Source organism: Zootoca vivipara, chromosome 5 (genome assembly GCF_965207765.1).
Source record: "Zootoca vivipara chromosome 5, rZooViv2.hap1.1, whole genome shotgun sequence".
NCBI lineage: Eukaryota > Metazoa > Chordata > Lepidosauria > Squamata > Lacertidae > Zootoca > Zootoca vivipara.
This window is the reverse complement of record NC_142588.1, coordinates 90,478,419-90,499,063: the sequence shown is the minus strand read 5'-3', so window position 1 is coordinate 90,499,063 and position 20,645 is coordinate 90,478,419. Positions and strand designations below refer to the sequence as shown.

General features: G+C 45.6%; 1 protein-coding gene across 2 annotated transcripts in view; it reads right to left on the bottom strand.

Annotated features, from left to right (window-relative positions):
• The window catches only part of LOC148685777 (cytochrome P450 2J4-like), a 45,014-nt gene extending 24,441 nt beyond the window's left edge, over positions 1-20,573 (bottom strand). For both annotated transcript variants that reach the window (XM_088669249.1, XM_088669248.1), the window contains exons 1-2: positions 20,430-20,573; positions 14,440-14,545 (exon numbers count right to left, since the gene is read on the bottom strand). Coding sequence is in view for 1 of the 2 variants with exons in the window: in XM_088669248.1 (XP_088525374.1) it covers positions 14,440-14,448 (9 nt within the window). In the remaining variant the exon portion in view is untranslated. The remainder of the gene's footprint in view (positions 1-14,439; positions 14,546-20,429) is intronic.
• Between the last annotated feature and the right edge of the window lie 72 nt (positions 20,574-20,645).

Genomic DNA, 20,645 nt, shown 5'->3' with positions numbered 1-20,645 from the left:
TGATATATACTAGTATAAAACTGAGCTGTGATTGGGCTTGTGGGGGAATTTCTACATACAAGTTTAAGAGTGAGACACCTAAATCAGACATGGCACAGCTTATGACTTTACACTTTGCAGAATTTAGGAGAGGACTGGAGCATTCTATGAATAAACAATTTTTGGAAGTAAGGTCAGATATAGAGAACTCTAAGGAGATTTTGTCACATAAATTTGATAAATTGGATGAAAAGGTAAATGCCCTAGAAGTGAAAACGGCAAAATTGGAAAAGACAGTGGAATCAGCTGAAGGTATAAAAGAGGATCAACTGGCACTGGCTGGGGCAGTAGGGGGGCTGGCAGACAGACAAAATGAGCTTGAACAACAGAATTTACTTTTGCAATTATGATTAAATATAAATACGGTTTGAATAAGGGGGTTACTGGAGAGAGAGTAGGAGCAAGGACTTGCAAGCCATGTGAGTGGGATATTGGCAGAATGGATGGGGGCAAAGGAGGGAATGGAAGAATTTATTGAGGATGTCTATCGAGTTCAAACCCGAGCTTTGAGAGAGAGAAGACAGCCACCAGATGCACTCCTGACTTTTATAACAAGGAAAAGTAAAGGTGCAGTAATGCAAAAAAGCTTTGAGGAGGGTTGACATTTTCAAAGAAAGTTGACATTTTCAAAGAAATTCATTTAAATTGAGAGTTAAAAGAAGGAAGTATCAAAACCTGACATCAATCCTCAGAGGAGCAGAGATAAACTAAAAATGGGAATTTCCAGAATGAGTTTCCTTTACTTACAGGAAGAAGAGCTTTAGATTAGTGACAGAGAGTCAGGAACAGGAGTTCCTAGACAAACACAGCAAGGACCCAGAGTTTCAAAATATGAGATGCGAAGAGACGAATGGGAAAAAACAGAAGGAACAGGGCGAGAAAGTAAAACGTTTTTAAGTAAACCAGACAATGGCAAATCTTAAATTACTAACTTGGAATGTGAACGGCTTAAATAATAAAATAAAAAGAAACAAGGTGTGGCATGAAATTTTAAAATGAATTTTGGATATAATTTGCCTATAGGAGACTCATGTTGCAAGGAAACATGAGAAAATTTTGACTTATACGAGATTAAGGAGTCAATTTATTGCATCAGGCATTTCCAAAAAACGTGGAATTGCTTTGTGCATAAAACCTGCACTTGAACCACAATTAATTCAAAAGGATGAGAAAAGGAGAAAATTGATGGTCCAAATTAAAGTTCAAGGAGAAAAATAACTTTGGTAGGGATATAAGTGCCAAATGAAAATAAATCAAAAAATTTCCAAGAGTTAGAAAGAGAATTACCATATTTTTCGCTCCATAAAATGCACCTGACCATAAGACGCACTTAGTTTTCTGAGGAGGAAAGGGGGAAGCCCCATTGGGGGGGCAGTTCACAGTTGTGCAGCCCCATTTTTTAAAGGATCAGCTCAAAGTTGTTGAGTTTACTTTGGAAAGGGAAAAAAATCCTGTTCAATTCACAGTTCTGCAGCATCTGATGATCTAATCAGCCAGATAATCCAATCAGCCAGTCACTTGTTGGTGGGGAAAGAAACAACCTCCCTCTGCAGAACATTCAACAATGGAGGCCTGGGCAAGGGGCCAGGGCCGGAAGGGAGCTAGTGTCCCTTATCTCCCTCCCTGATCTCTTGCAATCAGCTGCTGAGCGGCTTCCTCTTTCCCTCTTATTAGCCTTTAGCTCTTTCTTAAAAAAAATAATAAAGCACAATCTGCTTTTTGCCCCTGCTCCAGGGACCACGCATTTGCTCCATAAGACGTACAGACATTTCTCCTTACTTTTTAGGAGGATAAAGGTGTTTCTTATGGAGCGAAAAATACCGTACTAGATTTTGCAGTTAAGAAAATAATAGTGTTGGGGGACCTCAATGGAGTGTTGGAGATGTGAGGCAGAAAGTATGTTTTATCATATATGGTGGGATTGCAAAAAGGTCAAAATGTCCTGGGAAATGATATATAATGAATTGAAGAAAATGTTGAAAATAACATTTGCTAAACAACCAGAAGCTTTCTTGCTAGGTATTTTAGGCCAAGATCTACCGAAAGAGAAGAGGACCCTATTCATGTATGCTACTACAGCGGCGAGAACTTTGATAGCACAAAATTGGAAGACTGGAGAAATGCCAACTAAAGAGCAATGGCAATAAAAACTGATGAACTATGCAGAATTGGCAAAATTGATGGACAGACTTTGGGGAAAAGACAACAGTGACTATGAAAAAGAGTGGGAACCATTTACACCGTATACTTGCAGAAACAAAGGAAGACTATTGCCTTGATGGCAGGATTTAAATAAACACTCACACCTTTGCTAACAAAAAATATGTAAAAGATAAAGAAATAATATAGTGGGTTTTTTTTTAAGAAATAGCAGTGTGTAATAAGGGGAAAACAAATCAGAAGTGGAAGTTGGGGGAAGCCCAGGAGGGGAGGGAATGTAATATAAATGTTATGGATACGAGATGTATGTAATGAAAGAAAAAGAAATTTGAATAAAAATTTAATAAAAAAAGGATAATATCTACATAATGCAAAAAAGTTATATAACCTCAATTATGATAATTCCTGAGGCGAAACGGCAAGGTGCTGCCCTGCACATACGCAACACCCCTTCTTGCCGAAGCCTCTCTTATGGAGGTCACACAGCTTTAGCTTCTAGTGAGATCTTGGAACACAGAGAGATCATGCAGAGGCCACCACCCGATCTCTCAGAGCTCTCGCAAGATCTCACCAGAACCTGGAAGCGGCTGCAGCTGCTTCTCCTTGCTTCTCTGGTAAAGGCTCCCCATCATACGGGGGGGGGGCATAGCTGCCAAGTTATCCCTTTTTTTAAGGGAAATTCCATTATGCTGAATAGGCTTCCTCGCGAGAAAAGGGAAAACTTGGCAGCTATGGGGGGGGCAGTAATCTTTTCCAAGCCTTTGCAGAGTATAGTCTCTGCTAGTCCATCAACGTGTGACTTCTTAGTTTAAAGGTGAGTAAGAGGTGACATGACATAAGTGTGTAAAATTATGCATGGCATGAAGAAAATGGATAGAGAAAATGTTTCCCCCCCCTTCTCTAACACTGAATTTCAGGTCCATCAATGAAGGATGAGAAACATCAAAAAGAACCAAGGTTATTATTCCTTGGAGAGAAATAGAAAAGAAAACGATTAGCAAGAAGCAGGTTGTGTAGGCTATGTACACATTAGGAACTTAAAATGCAACGGGTTCATCCCCCCACCCTGAGTTTCAAGCTGCATTTGCAGATTGTTGGGATGCCTTCGCTCGGTGCACATTAACAGTTTGGTTTCCCCACACCCACAGATACCTTAATTCCTACCATTATCGTTGTCATTATTGTAATCCAACTCCTAATCAAGAAACTGTCTCAGCTTGTGCGCTGTCATCTGTGTCTGGGCAAAAGCTCTCTCAAATGTACACACCTCAGCTTAACAGCAAATTGAATGTGGCTTGCAGTACATTTTCAAATCAGAACGAAGGTGTTTCAAGGGAAAATGCATCACACAGCAGTATTTCTCAAGAAATCACAAGACAGGTATGGGTTGCAGCTAGGATCATGTGTACCCAGCTTCACACGCCAGTAGTTGGATGGCACTGGAGCCAAATAACAGCTTCTGCATCTCGCCTTTTGGCCTTGGGCAATAGATCTTGGAGTGGTAGAACAGGGAAGCATTGCCTGAGGAGGACTTGGAATAAGATGTCTACCTGATATGTGCTGTTAACACAACTCTTGGCACACCTATTGGTAGTTGTAGCCTACTGCCAATACAGTGCCCAAGTCTTACAAAACTCTGCTGCCATTCCACCCCACGTCTGTGCTTGTTTATTTCTTTAGTTATGCAAAGACTCATTCTGCCAACAACAGGGATTTGTCATATTAAGTTTGCCCATCCACTTTGACGTCTCTTTTTACCATCAGAGTTGCAGGGTTGGAGGGGATCACAAAAGCCCATTTAGCTTAACCCTAACCCTAATCCTATGGCTTGCCGATCAGAAGGTCGGCGGTTCAGGTCCCCGCGACAGGGTGAGCTCCTGTTGTTCGGTCCCTGCTCCTGCCAACCTATCAGTTTGAAGGCACATCAAAAAAGTGCAAGTAGATAAATAGGTACCACTCCAGCAGGAAGGTAAATGGCGTTTCCATGTGCTGCTCTGCTTCACCAGAAGCGGCTTAGTCATGCTGGCCACATGACGCGGAAGCTGTACGCCGGCTCCCTCGGCCAGTACAGCGAGATGAGCACCGCAACCCCAGAGTCGTCCGCAACTGGACCTAATGCTCAGGGGTCCCTTTACCTTCTTTAACCCTAATCCTATTACACCAACTATCATTCCTTTTATATGCAAAGTTTGGGGACACTTCCTTTTGTAACCAAAATGGTGGCATCCATGCAAAGCAGGAATGTGTCAGCAGGTTTGGAGAAATGAAACGAACTTCATATTGGGGGGGACGGGACCAAAAAGCCCAAAAAGCATTAAGCATGCTCAGAATGCCCAGAATGCTGAATGGTGGAAGAGGAGGGCAAATGAGGCATGAGGGGTGATGAACAGCAAAAAGTAAGAGGTTTATACTGTTGAAAAGAAAAACCAATATCTGAGTGGTGCAGGGGCGTACCCAGGATCAAAACTGGGGGGGCAGGGGGGCAATGCACAGGAGGGGAGGGGCCACATGTATCCAAATTTTGCAGTGATCCTCCAAAACAAAGGAGAATGCAAGTAATAGGGAAACATGTGCATCATAATGAATATATTGGTGAAAATAACATACAAAATGCAGAAATTACTTGCAAAAATGTAATGTCACACAAGAAGCTTTAGAGAAGAAATGTGCATTGAAAGGCTGCAGTTTTTTTAGGGTATCTAAGCAAGTGGCATTTTTCATGTGTGCCGTTTTTTGCATAGTCAGTTGCTGCTGTGGTGAGCGCAAACATATTATTACGCTCTGCTCCTTTGCATTCTAAAGTGGTACAATTCCAGTAAGTGATTATTACATGCTTTTCATTATGTGCATAGATTGCCCTAGGCACAAGCCACCTGCCTATCAAAAACGGAGAGAGGTTTTTCCAGGCACTGTACCACAGCTGTCTGACTCCCTTCCCCCAGAGCCTTGCAAATGTTGAAGTTCCAACATCATTGGAACTATACTTTAAGATTGGAAGGTTTAGAAATCTGAAAGACTAGAATAGAATGGACCAATCAGTCCTCCTACACTTCGCAAGATAGAGGATGCCCTACAAATTAGCCTCCTGCCTCTGCCACAGATCACTGGGCAAGATAGCCTACCTTCATCTCAGGCTAGTGACTTGACTCATATTGGCATGTCCAAAGACTGTTTGCACACATTTGATGCCATTTGCTGAATCAGCACACACAGGGCCAGAGATCAGCACTGGGAGTCGAAAAGGCTATCAGTGATCAATGTGGGTGATTAACACCGGGGGGGGGGGTTGCTCACTAAACTCCTGCACAAAATTACCTAAAAGCATGCCAAAGTGTCATCTAAAAGCATGCCAAAGTGCCAGCAGAGCAGACAGGTCCAGATAAATGCAGTTCCTCATACAGCAGCTAGCAGAGCTACAGCAGTTTTAGGGGTTAATTCTAGCAATCACACCCCTAGTGTCATATGCATGATGAGAGTCCACAGGATTAAAGGGGCAAAGACAGTACGCAATCTGGGTTCATACCGTCATTATCAGCAGTTACTTTTGCACATGCTCAGAGGCACTATGTACAAAGCATTCCATACATCTCAGGACTTAAGCAGTCCTGCAGCTAAGTCCTGAGGACCCTCGCCTCCAATTAAGCCTGGCTATTGGATTACCACCCATTCCACTCTCTTATTTCCCTTCCTATGTTCCTGCTGGGAAATCAAACTTGGGACCCAGGGTGTAGTCCTGGCTGTAATCCTGCCCTGCAGCTAGAAAGACACTCTGCACATGCTCGTAGTGAAACCCACCAGCAGCGGATTGAAAGGGGAATGAGAGGAAGAGGACCATCCCCACCTCTCCCCAATTCCGAGGAAGGAAGCTCTGCTCTGATTTTAGCTCAATTCCCTTCCGAGTTAATGGAGATGAGGGAGAGGGAGAGAGAAAGAGAGGAGGTGGAGGGGGGGAGGGAGAGCGGGGATACTCTTGCCAACCTTGGAGTCGAGCAGGCACTTGAAGAGGCGGCCCAGATCCGAGTAGCATGAACATGTTCACCACAGAGGTGCCCTCAAACATGGCCGAGGCCACCCCCCTCCACCGGCTGGTGGCGGCAAACAGCATCGGCAGGCAAACAAAATTGCCGCCTTTCCCGCCTCCCCTCACAAGGAGCCGTCTCCTTCAGGCACGCAGGAGAGGAAGCTGTGACTGGGGACTTCTTTCCGGGCAAGGGCAGGAAGATTGAGGAACGAGCCTCACATAGCAGCAGCAGCGCTTCCCTTCAGCCTGCTGGGCTGCTGTTGTTGCCCCTCCGGCTGGCCGGGGCCAACCTGCCCTGCACCAAGGAAGAAGCTGGCCAAGAGCAGCGCTGCCGGCGGGGCTGGTGGGCGGAGGCGGAGCACAGCCCAGCGGAGCGCGAGTTCGGCGTTCCCGCCCGCCGCGCCGCACTCTCTGGTTCCCTGCCGCGCTTGGCCTTGCCGGAGGGCGCAACGGGGAGCTGGAGGGAGGGCGCGGCACGAACTGCGAACTCGCGCTCCGCCGGGCTGTGCTCCGCCTCCGCCTCTGCCCACCAGCCCTGCTTCTAGGGAGGGGCAGCTGCCCCCCCTGCCCCGCGCTGGGTACGCCCATGGAGTGGTGTGAGATTCCAGGAGTTCATGTTCCATTTTGGAAATGAGGCACAGTGGAGAATGTGCCATCTTTATGATGTTGTCAGCAATATACTGATGCCACACAGCCAGGGCTGTTGGTGATCATAGGAGACAGCACACCCTTTGCTCCACTCCTGCTTGACGCTGGGATGCTGTGAGAGCTGGATGCTGGACTAGATATATTCTTTCCCAAGCCCTGCAGACTAGCGTCTGTACTAGGTTCAAAGGGGAGATGTAGCAACGACAACAAAAAGGAGGGGGGAGTGGCATGGTTATTTCATTATTCTCCTAGAAAAGAAAATTAAATTATAATTTTAAAAGATACAGCAGGAATTAACAAAGAAGGAGGTTGACTCACACATGGTTTACAGTATTACAGCAGAGGCAGTACCTCACTATTCCTGGAACAGGAATTGGGCAAAACATTCTCTGTCTGTTCTCTGGAGCCAACACCCCTCTAAGTGCCTCCTTTTCCACAAATTTCCAGTTCCATTATTGCCTGTCTTGCCTCTATGTCTTTCACAGTCCCATTTACCCAGGAAGAGAAAGGATATTTTAGCTACAGAGAACTAGAAGTGATGCGCCCCACCCATCCTTCTGGCAGCCACTGTCTCACATCGAGATTCATCTGCAAAGAGGCAAAGCTGTCAGGGAGGTGTTAAGAAGATTATACCAAGCTTAACTTTGGTTTCTTATCCCAACCTTAGGAGCAAAGTCATCACCTTTTTTCTTTTTCTTCTGTTAGTAACAAGAAACTGAAACACCTTATATACATAGCAAGCAAGACCTGGTGACACAGCACAAAAAAAGAGTAGCAACACTGCCATAGTCCCATTGCCGAGCAACAGAGTGCACAACTCAGTGGAGTGTGAGGCCAATCAAACAAAAAAGTCCCTTAGATATGTTTGCCAGAGTCAGCATACAAACTTAAGTCCGTTCCAAGGGTCAGACAAAAATCAATCCACGTAGCCAGACAACCCAGCTGTCAGGGAACCTGATTCATGAAGCCAAGGTTCCAGAGAAAGAGCAGGAAGTGGCAAGGTAGAACCAGGAATCACAGGCGTTGTTTCCAGCATCTAACTGCTGTTGAGAGCTCTGTTTAAGAAGGCTGAAGCCAGCTGGTTCTCATTATCACCTCCATGCCCTTGAAGGCAGATCAGCTGCAGGTGGAGTCACTCTAACGTCTTCCCCTTCGGGCTGTTGTTCAGCAGGCAAAGCTGACTCCTGGCCTATGCCAAACATGTGGAGTTGGATTCAACTCAGTCCTAAAGTAGATCTTCTTCTTCTTCTTCTTCTTCTTCTTCTTCTTCTTCTTCTTCTTCTTCTTCTTCTTCTTTGATCACTCATAGCTGAGTAAGATTGTCTTCCATAAACACGGTTTTAACAATGAGTCCATAAGTGACTGTGGAGGCCAATTCTGGATCCACACGTCCTTCCACAGTGGGAACATTGGTTTCCAGGTGGGAGCTGATCAGAGTGTGGATTTGCCAAGCGTGCCTTCCTCTTAGCACGTTTCTCCCTTGAGTTCTGAGTTTGAGTGTCTTCAAAGTCCATGACACCTTTGATAAAGGCTGTTCTCCAACTGGAGCGCTTGCAGGGCAGTGTTTCCCAGTTGTCAGTGTTTATACATTTTTTAAGATTTGCCTTGAGACAGTCTTTAAACCTCTTTTGTTGACCACCAGCATTGCACTTTCCATTTTTTTTATAAAAAAAGTTTGGATTTGATATCCCGCTTTATCACTACCCGAAGGAGTCTCAAAGCGGCTAACAATCTCCTTTCCCCTTCCCCCCCACAACAGACACCCTGTGAGGTGGGTGGGGCTGAGAGACTTCAAAGAAGTGTGACTAGCCCAAGGTCACGCAGCAGCTGCATGTGGAGGAGTGGGGACGCGAACCCGGTTCCCCAGATTACAAGTCTACCACTCTTAACCATTACACCACACTCATATTATCAATAATGTGTTGCCCCACTGAAATCAATCTGTGTGACTAAATGTCGGGGGGCACCATTCCTGTGCAGTCACACTGTGTGTGTGTGTGCTTGTGTTAGGGGGCCTCTTGGGGGTACCATACCACACTTTAAAACATACAAAAGGTAAAATACTAAAACAGATTACCGTATTTTTTGCTCCATAAGACACACCTGACCATAAAACGCACTTAGTTTTAGAGGAGGAAAACAAGAAAAAAATATTCTGAATCAATGCTGCTGGCGGCGGTGGCAGAGGGAGGAGCAGCCTGCTTTTGGGCTGCTCCCCCTCCCCCTCCCCTCAGCCACAGCGGCGGAGGGAGGAGCAATCCGATTTTGGGCTGCTCACCCCTCCGCCAGTGCTGGGAGCCATGGCTCCGGCGGCGGAGGCATCCCTCCGCTTGAGGGATCCTGCTACCGTTCAGTGCCTACACTCCATAAGACACACAGACATTTTCCCTTCCTTTTTAGGATGGAAAAAGTGTGTCTTATGGAGCGAAAAATATGGCAAGATTGCCTTAACTTTCTAAGCATCTGAGCAGGCTTGTCTAAACAGGAATGTTTTTAGCAGGCGCCGAAAAGTGTACAATGAAGGCGCATGCTTGATCTCAATAGGGAGTTCCAAAGTGCCACAATAAATGATCGAGTTCCTACAAATGTGGAACGGCTATTATGTGTGACCTGTAACAGTGCCAGCCTGCATGTTTGGACACATGTGGAGTAAGGCGATCTTGCAGGTAAGTTGGTCCCAAGTTGCTAAGAGTTTTATATGCCAACTAGTGCCATTCAGCCCGTTTAATAAACGGGCGCTAGAACATTCGGCCTTTTTCGGTGGCAGCGGCGCGTGGGGGGCTTTTATTCCTTGTCTAATTGATTGTTCCTCCCCCCTCCCTTTGATCCTTAATTTATCCCTAATTTTCTCCCCCCCCCCCCATTCCCAAACCCCAAGCCAAAGTCCCCCCCTTTTTTTACCTTTACAGCCCGGGCTCGGCTGGGGGGTGCGGGGGGTATTTCTTCCTTTAGCCCCTCCGAAGCTTGTGTTTGGAGTGCGGATCCCTCCCCACCCTGTTTTCGCGCGCTTTTTGCGCCTGCCGTTTGGTTCCTAAATTTTCCCCGTCAATAGCGCTGCTGCTGCCAGGGCCCAGTGGCCGAATTCTGGCTCCTGGACGGCCCGGGCGGCTGCTCCAGGGTGGATGCCCAGTTTTTTGGGGGGGTGGCTCCCGCTACTTTTGTTGGCCTCCGCAGCTGTTTTTCAGTCGCCTGCTGCGTCCGGGAGGGAGGTTTGCCGTCCGGGGGGCTTGCGCCCGCCCCGGCACTTTCTGAGGGTCCCACGGTTGGCGCTGAGCATTCGATGGCCTCCCCGCGCCTTTCCTGGCCGTTCCGGCCCAGCGGGGGTCTCCCGGTTGCTTGTGCTGTTTGGGCCTCAATTTCGGGCCTGTTAGTGAGGAGAAGCCGGGGCCTCGATTTTTTGGTCACCCCGGCTTCCTCCTCAGGCCCTTGGGCACGTTGAGAGAGGGCCTGCCCTGCTTAGGGGCCTTGCTGCCTGCTCCTGCCTTCCACCTGGTGGCCTCTGTTTTAACTGCTTATTGAGCCAGTACAGGGCAGAGGGGTGGGGTGGGGAGTGTGTGTGTGTGTGTGTGTGTGTGTGTGTGTGTGTGTGTGTGTGTGTGCATGCAGTCTCTGCGTCCAATCCCTGTGTCCCTGGGGCACATGCTCAGTAGCGCGGAAAACGGGACACAGGGAATCTGGACGCAGAGACACAGGGACTTTATTATATAGGATAGTAACATCTTGAACCTGGCCTGGTAGCAGATCGGCAACCGGTGCAGATCTCTGAGCACAGGTGTTATGTGCTGACAAGGCCTCACTCCTGCCAGCAATAGTGCTGCAGCATTCTGCACTAACTGCAGCTTCCAGGTCATGCACAAGTGAAGCCCCACATGGAATGCATTTATCCCAGTTTGAAGTGTCTCAGGTTGCTCCTTCTATAGAGCAGCCGAAGCAGCTTGCATAACTATCAATTGCCAGCTTGGCACCATGACTGTGAAAGTCTACGCTGGCTCCTGATGAAGGGACTTCCTTGAAGTATGACATACCTTTAGTTGACACTTCTAAGAACAGGTTTGCTTTTTAACTCTGATTGACATTCTGATTGACTCTACTTGATTAATTATCTCTCGCCTTTTGGGAGGTGATCTTCCCACACAGGGAACGTTGTTTTCCCACAGAAAATGATAGCACAAGGATGTTTGATCATATAGGCATGTGTTTAGAAAGAGGAGACAGAACCAACATCAATGTAAAGGCTTGTCTATGATCTGTTGGACTTTTCATATCTATTCAATGAAGCAGCTGAGTTAAGCAGATTGGTTTGTTTTAATTGGAGGGCACCAAAGACTGAGCACTTCTGAGTTCTCGTTTATTCTCTCCCTCCTAGTATAAACTGTTTTATAACCATTATGGGGGGGGGGGTGTTTTTCATTTCTTTCATTCAATTTTTAATTTGTGAATATAGCCAAAAAAAGAGAGAGAAAATAACAACGCATAGTAATTTCTAAGAGAACAGCAACAGCAACAAAAAACATTGCCAGCTGACATTAACAGTAAGAATATTCTATCATTTAAATGTATCTACCATTACAGCAATGTTGGACCCTGTGTAGAATGGAAGCAAAGATAAAGGTAAGGGTAAAGGACCCCTGACAGTTAAGTCCAGTCACAGACGACTCTGGGGTTGTGGCGCTCATCTCGCTTTACAGGCCGATAGAACTGGCGTTGGTCTGCAGACAGTTTTTCTGGGTCATGTGGCCAGCATGACTAAGCCACTTCTGGCGCAACGGAACACCAAAACCAGAGCAGTGCACGGAAACGCCGTTTACCTTCCCGCCAGAGCGGTACCTATTTATCTACTTGCACTTTTTGGCGTGCTTTTGAACTGCTAGGTTGGCAGGAGCTGGGACCGAGCAACGGGAGCTCACGCTGTCGCAGGGATTCAAACTGCCAACCTTCTGATCGGCAAATCCAAGGCTCAGTTGTTTAGACCATAGTGCCACCCGCAACTCTGTGTAGAATGGAAGCAGAGGAGGGAAACTCAAATGAAGCAGGTGGGCGGGCAGGGCAGGACAGCTCCCTAGAAACTGCCCTGCTCTGCTGTGCAAACCCTCTCCTGATTCATGAAGGGTTTTGCATCGCAAATGCTAAAACCGAGTCTCCTCCCCCGATTATTTTAGCAGAGGATTCCAAGCAAACCTGCAAGGAAATTGTAACAGGGAGGGCTTACAGAGAACAGCCCCCCCCCTCATCCAAAGCAGCTCGTCTCCCAGCAGTCATGAGAGCGAAGGGTCTGATGGAGGGAGTCAGGAAACGGAAAGGGAGTGCCAGGGCTCTGGCAACACCCAAGAGCCCCCGCTCCATAGGCAGGGAGAGAGGGAGTGGGAAAGAGAGGACAGGAATCAGTCAGACCGGAGACCCTTCCTCCCCCCCCCCTGACGTCGGAATTGAGGAGGAGGAGGAAAGGGAGGCGCTTCTCAGTTCCGAGGCTTTTATGTTGGTCTAGGACGCGGAGGGGGGCAGTGCAGGAATCTGACTCGAGCGAGTAGACATAAAACCAGCAGTTCGTTACACTGTAAATAATGTGCACTAATAAAAGCTTCTGAAAGACAAGCATGTGGAAGGTCGCTACTCAAGAGTAGTCACAACAACCCTGACGGAAATCTTTGCTAAAATGAAGAGGAAGGTTCATTTTTTGGGAGGTAGGATTTTAATACACACCACTCCCTGAATCAGAAAGGGGTGTCCATAAAAATCTCCTGCTTAAGTGGAATCAGGCACCACCTACTTGTCAAATTTGGCCCAGGCGAACAATCTAGAAAAGATCTGGCTCATGGAACCAAAAATATTCCCCTCTCCTTACTGAATGGGACTGAGTGGGGTTTGGCAAGGTCTATGGGGTGGGAGTAAACTGGCCTGGTGAGCAACACAAGCAGGGGCATGGCCACTAGTAAATTAGTATGTGCAGTCCATATGTGCAAGTAGATATCTAAATGTAATTGATGATTGCGGCGAACCCGGGCGTTGCCACCAATTATTATGCGACAGTCCCGGCGTTGTCAATAAAATTTGTGATGATCCCACCTAATATGTGCGGATCCCACCAATGCGATGTGCCTCCCTTTTTACCACTAGCAGAGTGTTGAAGGAAATTGGTTATTTCCCAAACAAACCACTAATCCTCCCAAATAAACTGCCTGTTTAGGTTTGGGGTCTGCTAGTAATCAAAGTTCAGTTCCGGTTCACCCAATAATGTGGCTCTGTATCCCTTTTAACTCCCGGCAAGTGTATCAGGAACCACCTTGTGCTCACAGTCAGGATTCCCTTTTTACCTAAGTTTCACCTCAGCAGCCTGTTGCTACTTTGTGGCACCTTCTTCCTGGCACTTGTCTTCCCTGGGCTTGACCTTGAGGTTTTAAACTATTTTCCTGCTCCTCAGGTTTAGTCTAACCTCCTCTCTACAGTCACCACCCTTTTGAGTTAGGATACTTCACTGGAATAACAAGGCACATCCGTTTTTAATATAACATTTAAGAAAGCTTTATTAAACTAGAGGACATGTAAAATGCGTAATGGTTTCATGCGTATAAGCTTTAGATCATATTCTTAGTTTCCTATAACACTGGCTAGATAATATAATTCTAGTAAACTCCTCAGAACACTCTAAGATCTCCTACCCACACGCTCCTGCTCCCAAAACCCCTCTCAACTCTATCAACTGAAATTACTCCTACCCATTCCTTTTAAACTCATGGCAGTCCCGCCCCTCAGGAATGGAATGTGTCACTCAACAAGGAGGTTGGGATTAACACTTTCCACCCTGGGGTTCTATCGCAAGCCAGCCCAGTCCATTACAATGATCATAAGCCATGTGTTTGAACATACTAGGCAGGCATGTCCAACCTCAAGTAGGCTGTGATCTACTATCTGGTATCAAAAACTGGCAGTGATCTACCACACTCTCCTTTTGTCATTCTTCAACTTAAACATATTATATTTGGCTGAGCTTATGATAAAAATAATAACAAATGATAGTCGCTTCCATAAAACCTGAAAAGCTTGTTATAAATTGTCAGGGGGACTCCCTACAGAGAGCCTCCCCCCCCCATCATCCTGACCAGCACTTCGCCCAGCGAGAGCGGTAGCAGCGGGTCAGGCAGGGGGAATGAGGAAGGGAGCGCAATGGAGGGAAGGCTCAGTGAGGTATCAAAGCCCTTGCACCGCCCAAACCAACTAGTGGAGGAAGGAAGACTCAGCAATGTATCAGAGCCCCTGCACTGCCCTAGCCAACAGGTGGAAGAGGGAGCTGAGCGCAGCTGCTTCCGGCGCCCGAATTGAGGCGCGCGCCCAAACGCAGGTTTAGGGGGCAGCGTTTCGGGGTCCCCAAGCTATTATGTTGGCCCAGGAGCAGAAGGGCGCCATTGCCGGATTCTGCGAATGACTAGGAGGTCATGTTTTCTGCTATCTCTGCACTGTAAATAGTTTGCACAACAAAACCCTTAAAGACAGAACGGACTGGAGCGTCTTTACTCGGGAGTAGCCGCAAAAATCCCCTGACATAAATCAATATATTTTTAAAAATACATGCTTACCTCCATCATTAGTGCGACAGCTGGGTCTGCATTTTGTTCACCATCTGCTGGATATCAGGAGGGTACTGGATGAGGGCCAGCTTCAGGGAATCCTTAAGGTGTTCATCTGTCATGTTGGAACATTGGTTACTCTTTGACATTTTTAGATATGAAAATGCAGATTCACACAAATAAGTTGAACTGAAACATGAGTGTAGAATTTCACTGCTTCTCAAATTTGGATAATTTTGTCTAGGCACAAACTTTGAAAACTTCTTCTGCACAGGCCTTCAGAAAAATGTCATTTTTCAGAGTTAATGTCCCATTTTCCAAAGATAGTTTGACAATGAGTAATCTTTGCTGATAGTGACTGCAATTTCTTTAATGTCCAAATCAGATTTGAATGGAAATGACATGTACTCTACAAATGATTCAATTTTTTGGAAGTCACCAAATCTCTTTTCAAACTCCTGAATAACAAAACCAATTTCGGCCACATACTTTTCTGTTTGAAAAACAAAATCAGGATTTTTTCCAGATGGTCCTGCATATTAGGAAAGTGATCAAAGGTATTGATTGTAAGGTCAGTCATCATTAGCATAAATTTTGTTTTGTAGGATAAAACTATGCTCATCATCTCTCCAATGAATTTACCTTTACCTTGTAGCTCTAGCTTCGTTTCGCTAAGTTTACCTGTGAAATCAACAAGGAAAGCCAGCTCAAACAACCACTCTTCATCGTCTAACTGAGCGTACTCATCTCCTCTCTCCTTCAAAAAGGATATCATTTCTTTCAACAAACTGCAAAATCTTAGCAAAAATTTGTGCCTACTGAGCCACCTTACATCTGTGTGTAAAATTACTTTCAGTTGCCGCTTTAGAAGTGATTTTCCACAATTTGAATTTACAATTTTAAAAGCTATGTCCATCACATTTTTGTGTTCAATCTCTTGCTTGCCAAAACTTGCTGGTGAATGATGCAAGGAAGTCAGGGAAATCTCCATGCTGTTAACAAAGGGCAATAAATCCATTAACCCCACATCATTGCTTTTGCTCCATGAGTAGTGACGGCAAGAAGGTTGTGTAATGGTACATTAAGCTTTTTGACGAAGGAATAGAAAGAATTTAATATTTCCTGTCCTGTAGTTCTTTCTTCTAAAGAAACCATCCCAGGTAGTTCTTCTTTGGTATTGAAATCTTCAAAAACCATATGAATAAAAACTAGTATCTGAGCCATGTCACTGATGTCAAATAACCAGAAACATCAACAAATGATATCTCCACAATTACAAGCCCCTGTGGCGACAAATCAACAGAATTGAGGAAATGGAACAACACCAACTTCACCCTCTCAAGACAAAATAGCCATCATCAAAACGATCACCCTCCCAAAACTAACCTATTTATTCCAAACCCTCCCAATCTGGATTCTCTCAACCCAGAAGTGGGGGGGGGAGGGAACCACACTCATTTATTTTTCTCACACAAAAAGCTAAGAATGAGCCCCAAATACCTGAACAACCTGAAAAAAAGAGACAAAGCATGTACTTTTGTAAACCAAGAAAATCATAAATGAATGAATGAATGTCTTTATTGATTCTTCCAACAACACATCTTTCAGCCGACTTGAGAACGTATGTCCTGCCCTGATTCTTCCAGTTTCTCCAAGACAGTGGCCTGAGATGCTGCCAAAGGAAATTTCAAAGGGACTATGGATGCTGTGGAGAAATGAAGGGTATTTATTGCTTATCGGTGTAATCAGGTGCAGGGACACAAGCCCACACAGATTTCTGGGAGTGATAAGAGTATCACGAGCCAGTCCCAATTTCATCAAATTACAAAGTGTATTTTTATTGTTGTGTTTAGCTTCCAATACAAAACTCCCTCCCCTCTGTTTTTTTTGTTTTTTGCTTTTGCTTTTGCTTTATTGATGGTATCCAAGACCATGGTGCATTTTTGAGATAATGAATATAGCAATATTCTTAAAACAGGGACAAGGAGGTGTAATTCCAGACTTGGCTCTTTTCTAAGCTATTTTGTCTTCTTTCCATTCCTTTCCTTCCTCTTATTCAAGGATGCCCTCTGGTGGCAGTTAGCAGGTCCTACCAGCCTGTAGTTTTATGCCATGGGTCGGCAAGCTAAGGCCCAGGACCCAGATCCGGCCCAATCGCCTTCTAAATCCGGCCCGCAGACGGTTCAGCAATCAGCTTGTTTTAAAATGAGTTGTTTTTTGGTCGTTTAGTCATGTCCGACTCTTCGTGACCCCATGGACCAGAGCACGCCAGGCACTCCTGTCTTGCACTGCCTCCCACAGTTTGGTCAAACTCATGTTTGTAGCTTCGAGAACACTGTCCAACCATCTCATCCTCTGTCGTCCCCTTCTCCTTGTGCCCCCCATCTTTCCCAACATCAAGGTCTTTTCCAGGGAGTCTTCTCTTCTCATGAGGTGGCCAAAGTATTGGAGCCTCAGCTTCAGGATCTGTCCTTCCAGTGAGCACTCAGGGCTGATTTCCTTCAGAATGGATAGGTTTGATCTTCTTGCAGTCCATGGGACTCTCAAGAGTCTCCTCCAGCACCATAATTCAAAAGCATCAATTCTACGGCGATCAGCCTTCTTTATGGTCCAGCTCTCACTTCCATACATCACTACTGGGAAAACCATAGCTTTAACTATACGGACCTTTGTCGGCAAGGTGATGTCTCTGCTTTTTAAGATGCTGTCTAGGTTTGTCATTGCTTTTCTCCCAAGAAGCAGGCGTCTTTTAATTTCGTGACTGCTGTCACCATCTGCAGTGATCAAGGAGCCCAAGAAAGCAAAATCTCTCACTGCCTCCATTTCTTCCCCTTCTATTTGCCAGGAGGTGATGGGACCAGTGGCCATGATCTTGGTTTTTTTGATGTTGAGCTTCAGACCATATTTTGCGCTCTCCTCTTTCACCCTCATTAAAAGGTTCTTTAATTCCTCCTCGCTTTCTGCCATCAAGGTTGTGTCATCTGCATATCTGAGGTTGTTGATATTTCTTCCGGCAATCTTAATTCCGGCTTGGGATTCATCTAGTCCAGCCTTTCGCATGATGAATTCTGCATGTAAGTTAAATAAGCAGGGATCCCTTCATGGATCACTGCCTTGCCGTGGCGAAGGGGCTTAAATAACTTAGAGAAGTTATGTTTTGACCAAACGTGATCCACCTGGAGAAGGAATTGGCAAGCCACTCCAGTATCCCTGCCAAGAAAACTCTATGGACAAAGACAACAGGCAAATACTGTAATGTACTTTATCAAATGCAGGCTGTTACTGCCATCTGGTGGCCTAAATCGAATATGCCGAAACGTACTTGTTCATATTAACACAGTACATACTGGGAGTATTATTCAGTGGACCAGGGGGGTTGCTGTTTTGTTGTTGTTTGCCTTACCTCACATGCAGTGCTACTTGCACGAGCATTTAACACATAAAACGCCACTTCTCAAACGGGTAGCTTTAGAGCAATATTTTCTAATCTTCCAAAAGCTGACTCTTCTGAATTAAAATCACACACTTCCCTCGTTACACCCCTCCCCCAAAAGGTTTGCTTTCAGTGTAGAAGAGCTACCTATTCAGAAAGGAGAAAACAGAATCACAAAATCGTTGTAGAGTTGGAAGGGGTTCTCGAGGGTCATCTAGTCCAACCCCCTGCAATGCAGGAATCATACACGACAAACGGCCCTTTAAACTTTGCTTTTTAAAAACCTCCCAAGGAAGGTTACAGGTAGGTAGCCGTGTTGGTCTGGGTCGAAGTAAAATAAAAAAATTCCTTCAGTAGCACCTTAAAGACCAACTAAGTTTTTATTTTGGTATGAGCTTTCGTGTGCATGCACACTTCTTCAGATACAGTGAAATAGAAGTCCCCAGGCACTTATGTAGAGAAGGGGTGGGGAGGGGTGGGGAGGGGGAGGGGAGGGGGGATCACTCAGAAGGGTGGTGGAAATGGGTGATTGACTGACTGATAGCTGTTGATGACCGAAAATGACTGCAAATGGTTTTGCATGAAAAAGCAAGGGTTGAGATGGCTGAAGATCGCTTATCATGTATAATGAGATAAGAATCCGATATCTCTGTTCAAACCAGGTCCCTCCATGGTTTTGAGCTTGGTGATAAGTTGTAATTCAGCAACTTCTCTTTCCAGTCTATTTCTGAAATTCTTTTGTAGTAAGACAGCTACTTTGAGATCTTGTATAGAATGTCCTGGGAGATTGAAGTGTTCTCCTACTGGTTTTTCTGTCTTCTGGTTCCTGATGTCAGATTTATGTCCATTTATCCTTTGGCGTAGGGTTTGGCCTGTTTGTCCAATATAGAGAGCTGAAGGGCACTGTTGGCATTTGATGGCATACACAATGTTAGAAGATGAGCAATTAAATAGTCCTGAGATGGTATGTTGGATGTTGTTGGGGCCAGTAATGATGTTGTCCGGGTGTATGTGGCAGCAAAGTTGGCATCTGGGTTTATTGCAGGCTCTGGTACCAGTGTCCATGTTAAGTCTGGTGGTTGTATTATTGTGGGTGAGGAGTTGTTTAAGATTGGGTGGCTGTCTGTAGGCAATGAAAGGTCTTCCTCCCAGAGCTTGAGAAAGGGAGCTGTCATTGTCCAGGAGAGGCTGTAGATCTCTGATGATGCGTTGTACTGTTTTAACTTGGGAGCTGTATGTGATGACTAGTGGTGTTCTGTTATTTTCTTTTTTGGGTCTGTCTTGCAGCAGGTTCTCTCTAGGTATCAGTCTGGCTCTGTTGATCTGTTGTTTAACTTCATCAGGTGGATATTTTAGTTCTAAAAAGGTTTGCTGTAGATCTCTTAGGTGAGATTCTCTGTCTGTAGAGTTGGAACAGATGCGGTTGTAACGTAGGGCCTGGCTGTATACGATGGATTGTTTGGTATGTTTGGGATGGTAGCTAGAAGCATGTAGATATGTTTGTCGGTCAGTTGGTTTTCTGTATAAGGTGGTGTCTATACGTCCATCCTGTATTTTTATAGTAGTGTCCAAAAAATGTATTTCTTGCATAGATTGGTTCATTGTTAGGTTGATGGTGGGGTGAAAGTCATTGAATGTCTGGTGGAAGGTTTCCAGGGTCTGTTGTCCATGTGTCCAGATAATAAAAATATTGTCAATGTATCGCAGGTACAAGAGAGGTTTGAGTGGGTAGGAGTTTAGGAAACGTTGTTCTAAATCTGCCATGAAGATGTTGGCATACTGTGGGGCCATGCGGGTGCCCATGGCTGTGCCGCTGATCTGGAGGAACAGGTCATCACCAAATTTGAAGTGGTTGTGGGTAAGGACAAAGTGGCAGAGTTTGGTAGCAAAGTCCGCTGTGGTTTTATCTGAAATGGTGTTCCTTATGGCTTGTAAACCATCATTGTGTGGGATGTTGGTATATAAAGATTCCACATCCATAGTGGCTAGTATAGTATTGTTAGGAAGATTGTTCAAAGATTGTATTTTCCTCAGAAAATCTGTGGTGTCACGTACGTAGCTGGGAGCACTGATAGCATATGGTTTCAGAACAGAGTCCATATAGCCGGAAACACCCACTGTAATGGTGCCAATACCTGAGATGATGGGGTGTCCTGGATTTCCTGGTTTGTGTATTTTGGGTAGAAGATAGAAAGTTCCTGGCCGAGGTTCCACTGGTGTGTTTGTGAGGATCTGTTCTTGGATGTGTAGGGGTAGCTCCTTGACAATCTTGTTCAGTTCTTTTTTGTATCCTTGTGTGGGGTCTGAGTCCAATTTCATGTAAAAGGCAGTATTGGAAAGTTGTCTGTGGGCCTCCTGGATGTAATTACTTCTGAGTGATCCCCCCTCCCCTCCCCATCCCTCCCCACCCCTTCTCTACATAAGTGCCTGGGGACTTCTATTTCACCGTATCTGAAGAAGTGTGCATGCACACGAAAGCTCATACCAAAATAAAAACTTAGTTGGTCTTTAAGGTGCTACTGAAGGAATTTTTTTATTTTACTCCCAAGGAAGGAGAGTCTACCACCTTCTGAGGAACTCTCGTTCCAATGTAGAACCACTCTTACTCTCTTCCACTCTTTGGTCCTATGATATTGCAATTTTGAAAAGGCGTCCATTGGTTCTATTTGGAATTGGATGAAAAATGGGGAGAGGAAGGCCCCGATCCTTTTCTCTCTCTCCCCCCCCCCGGGGCAAACTCCCCCCCCCCCCCGCTTCTCTTTCCCAGCGTCCTTTGCGCCCG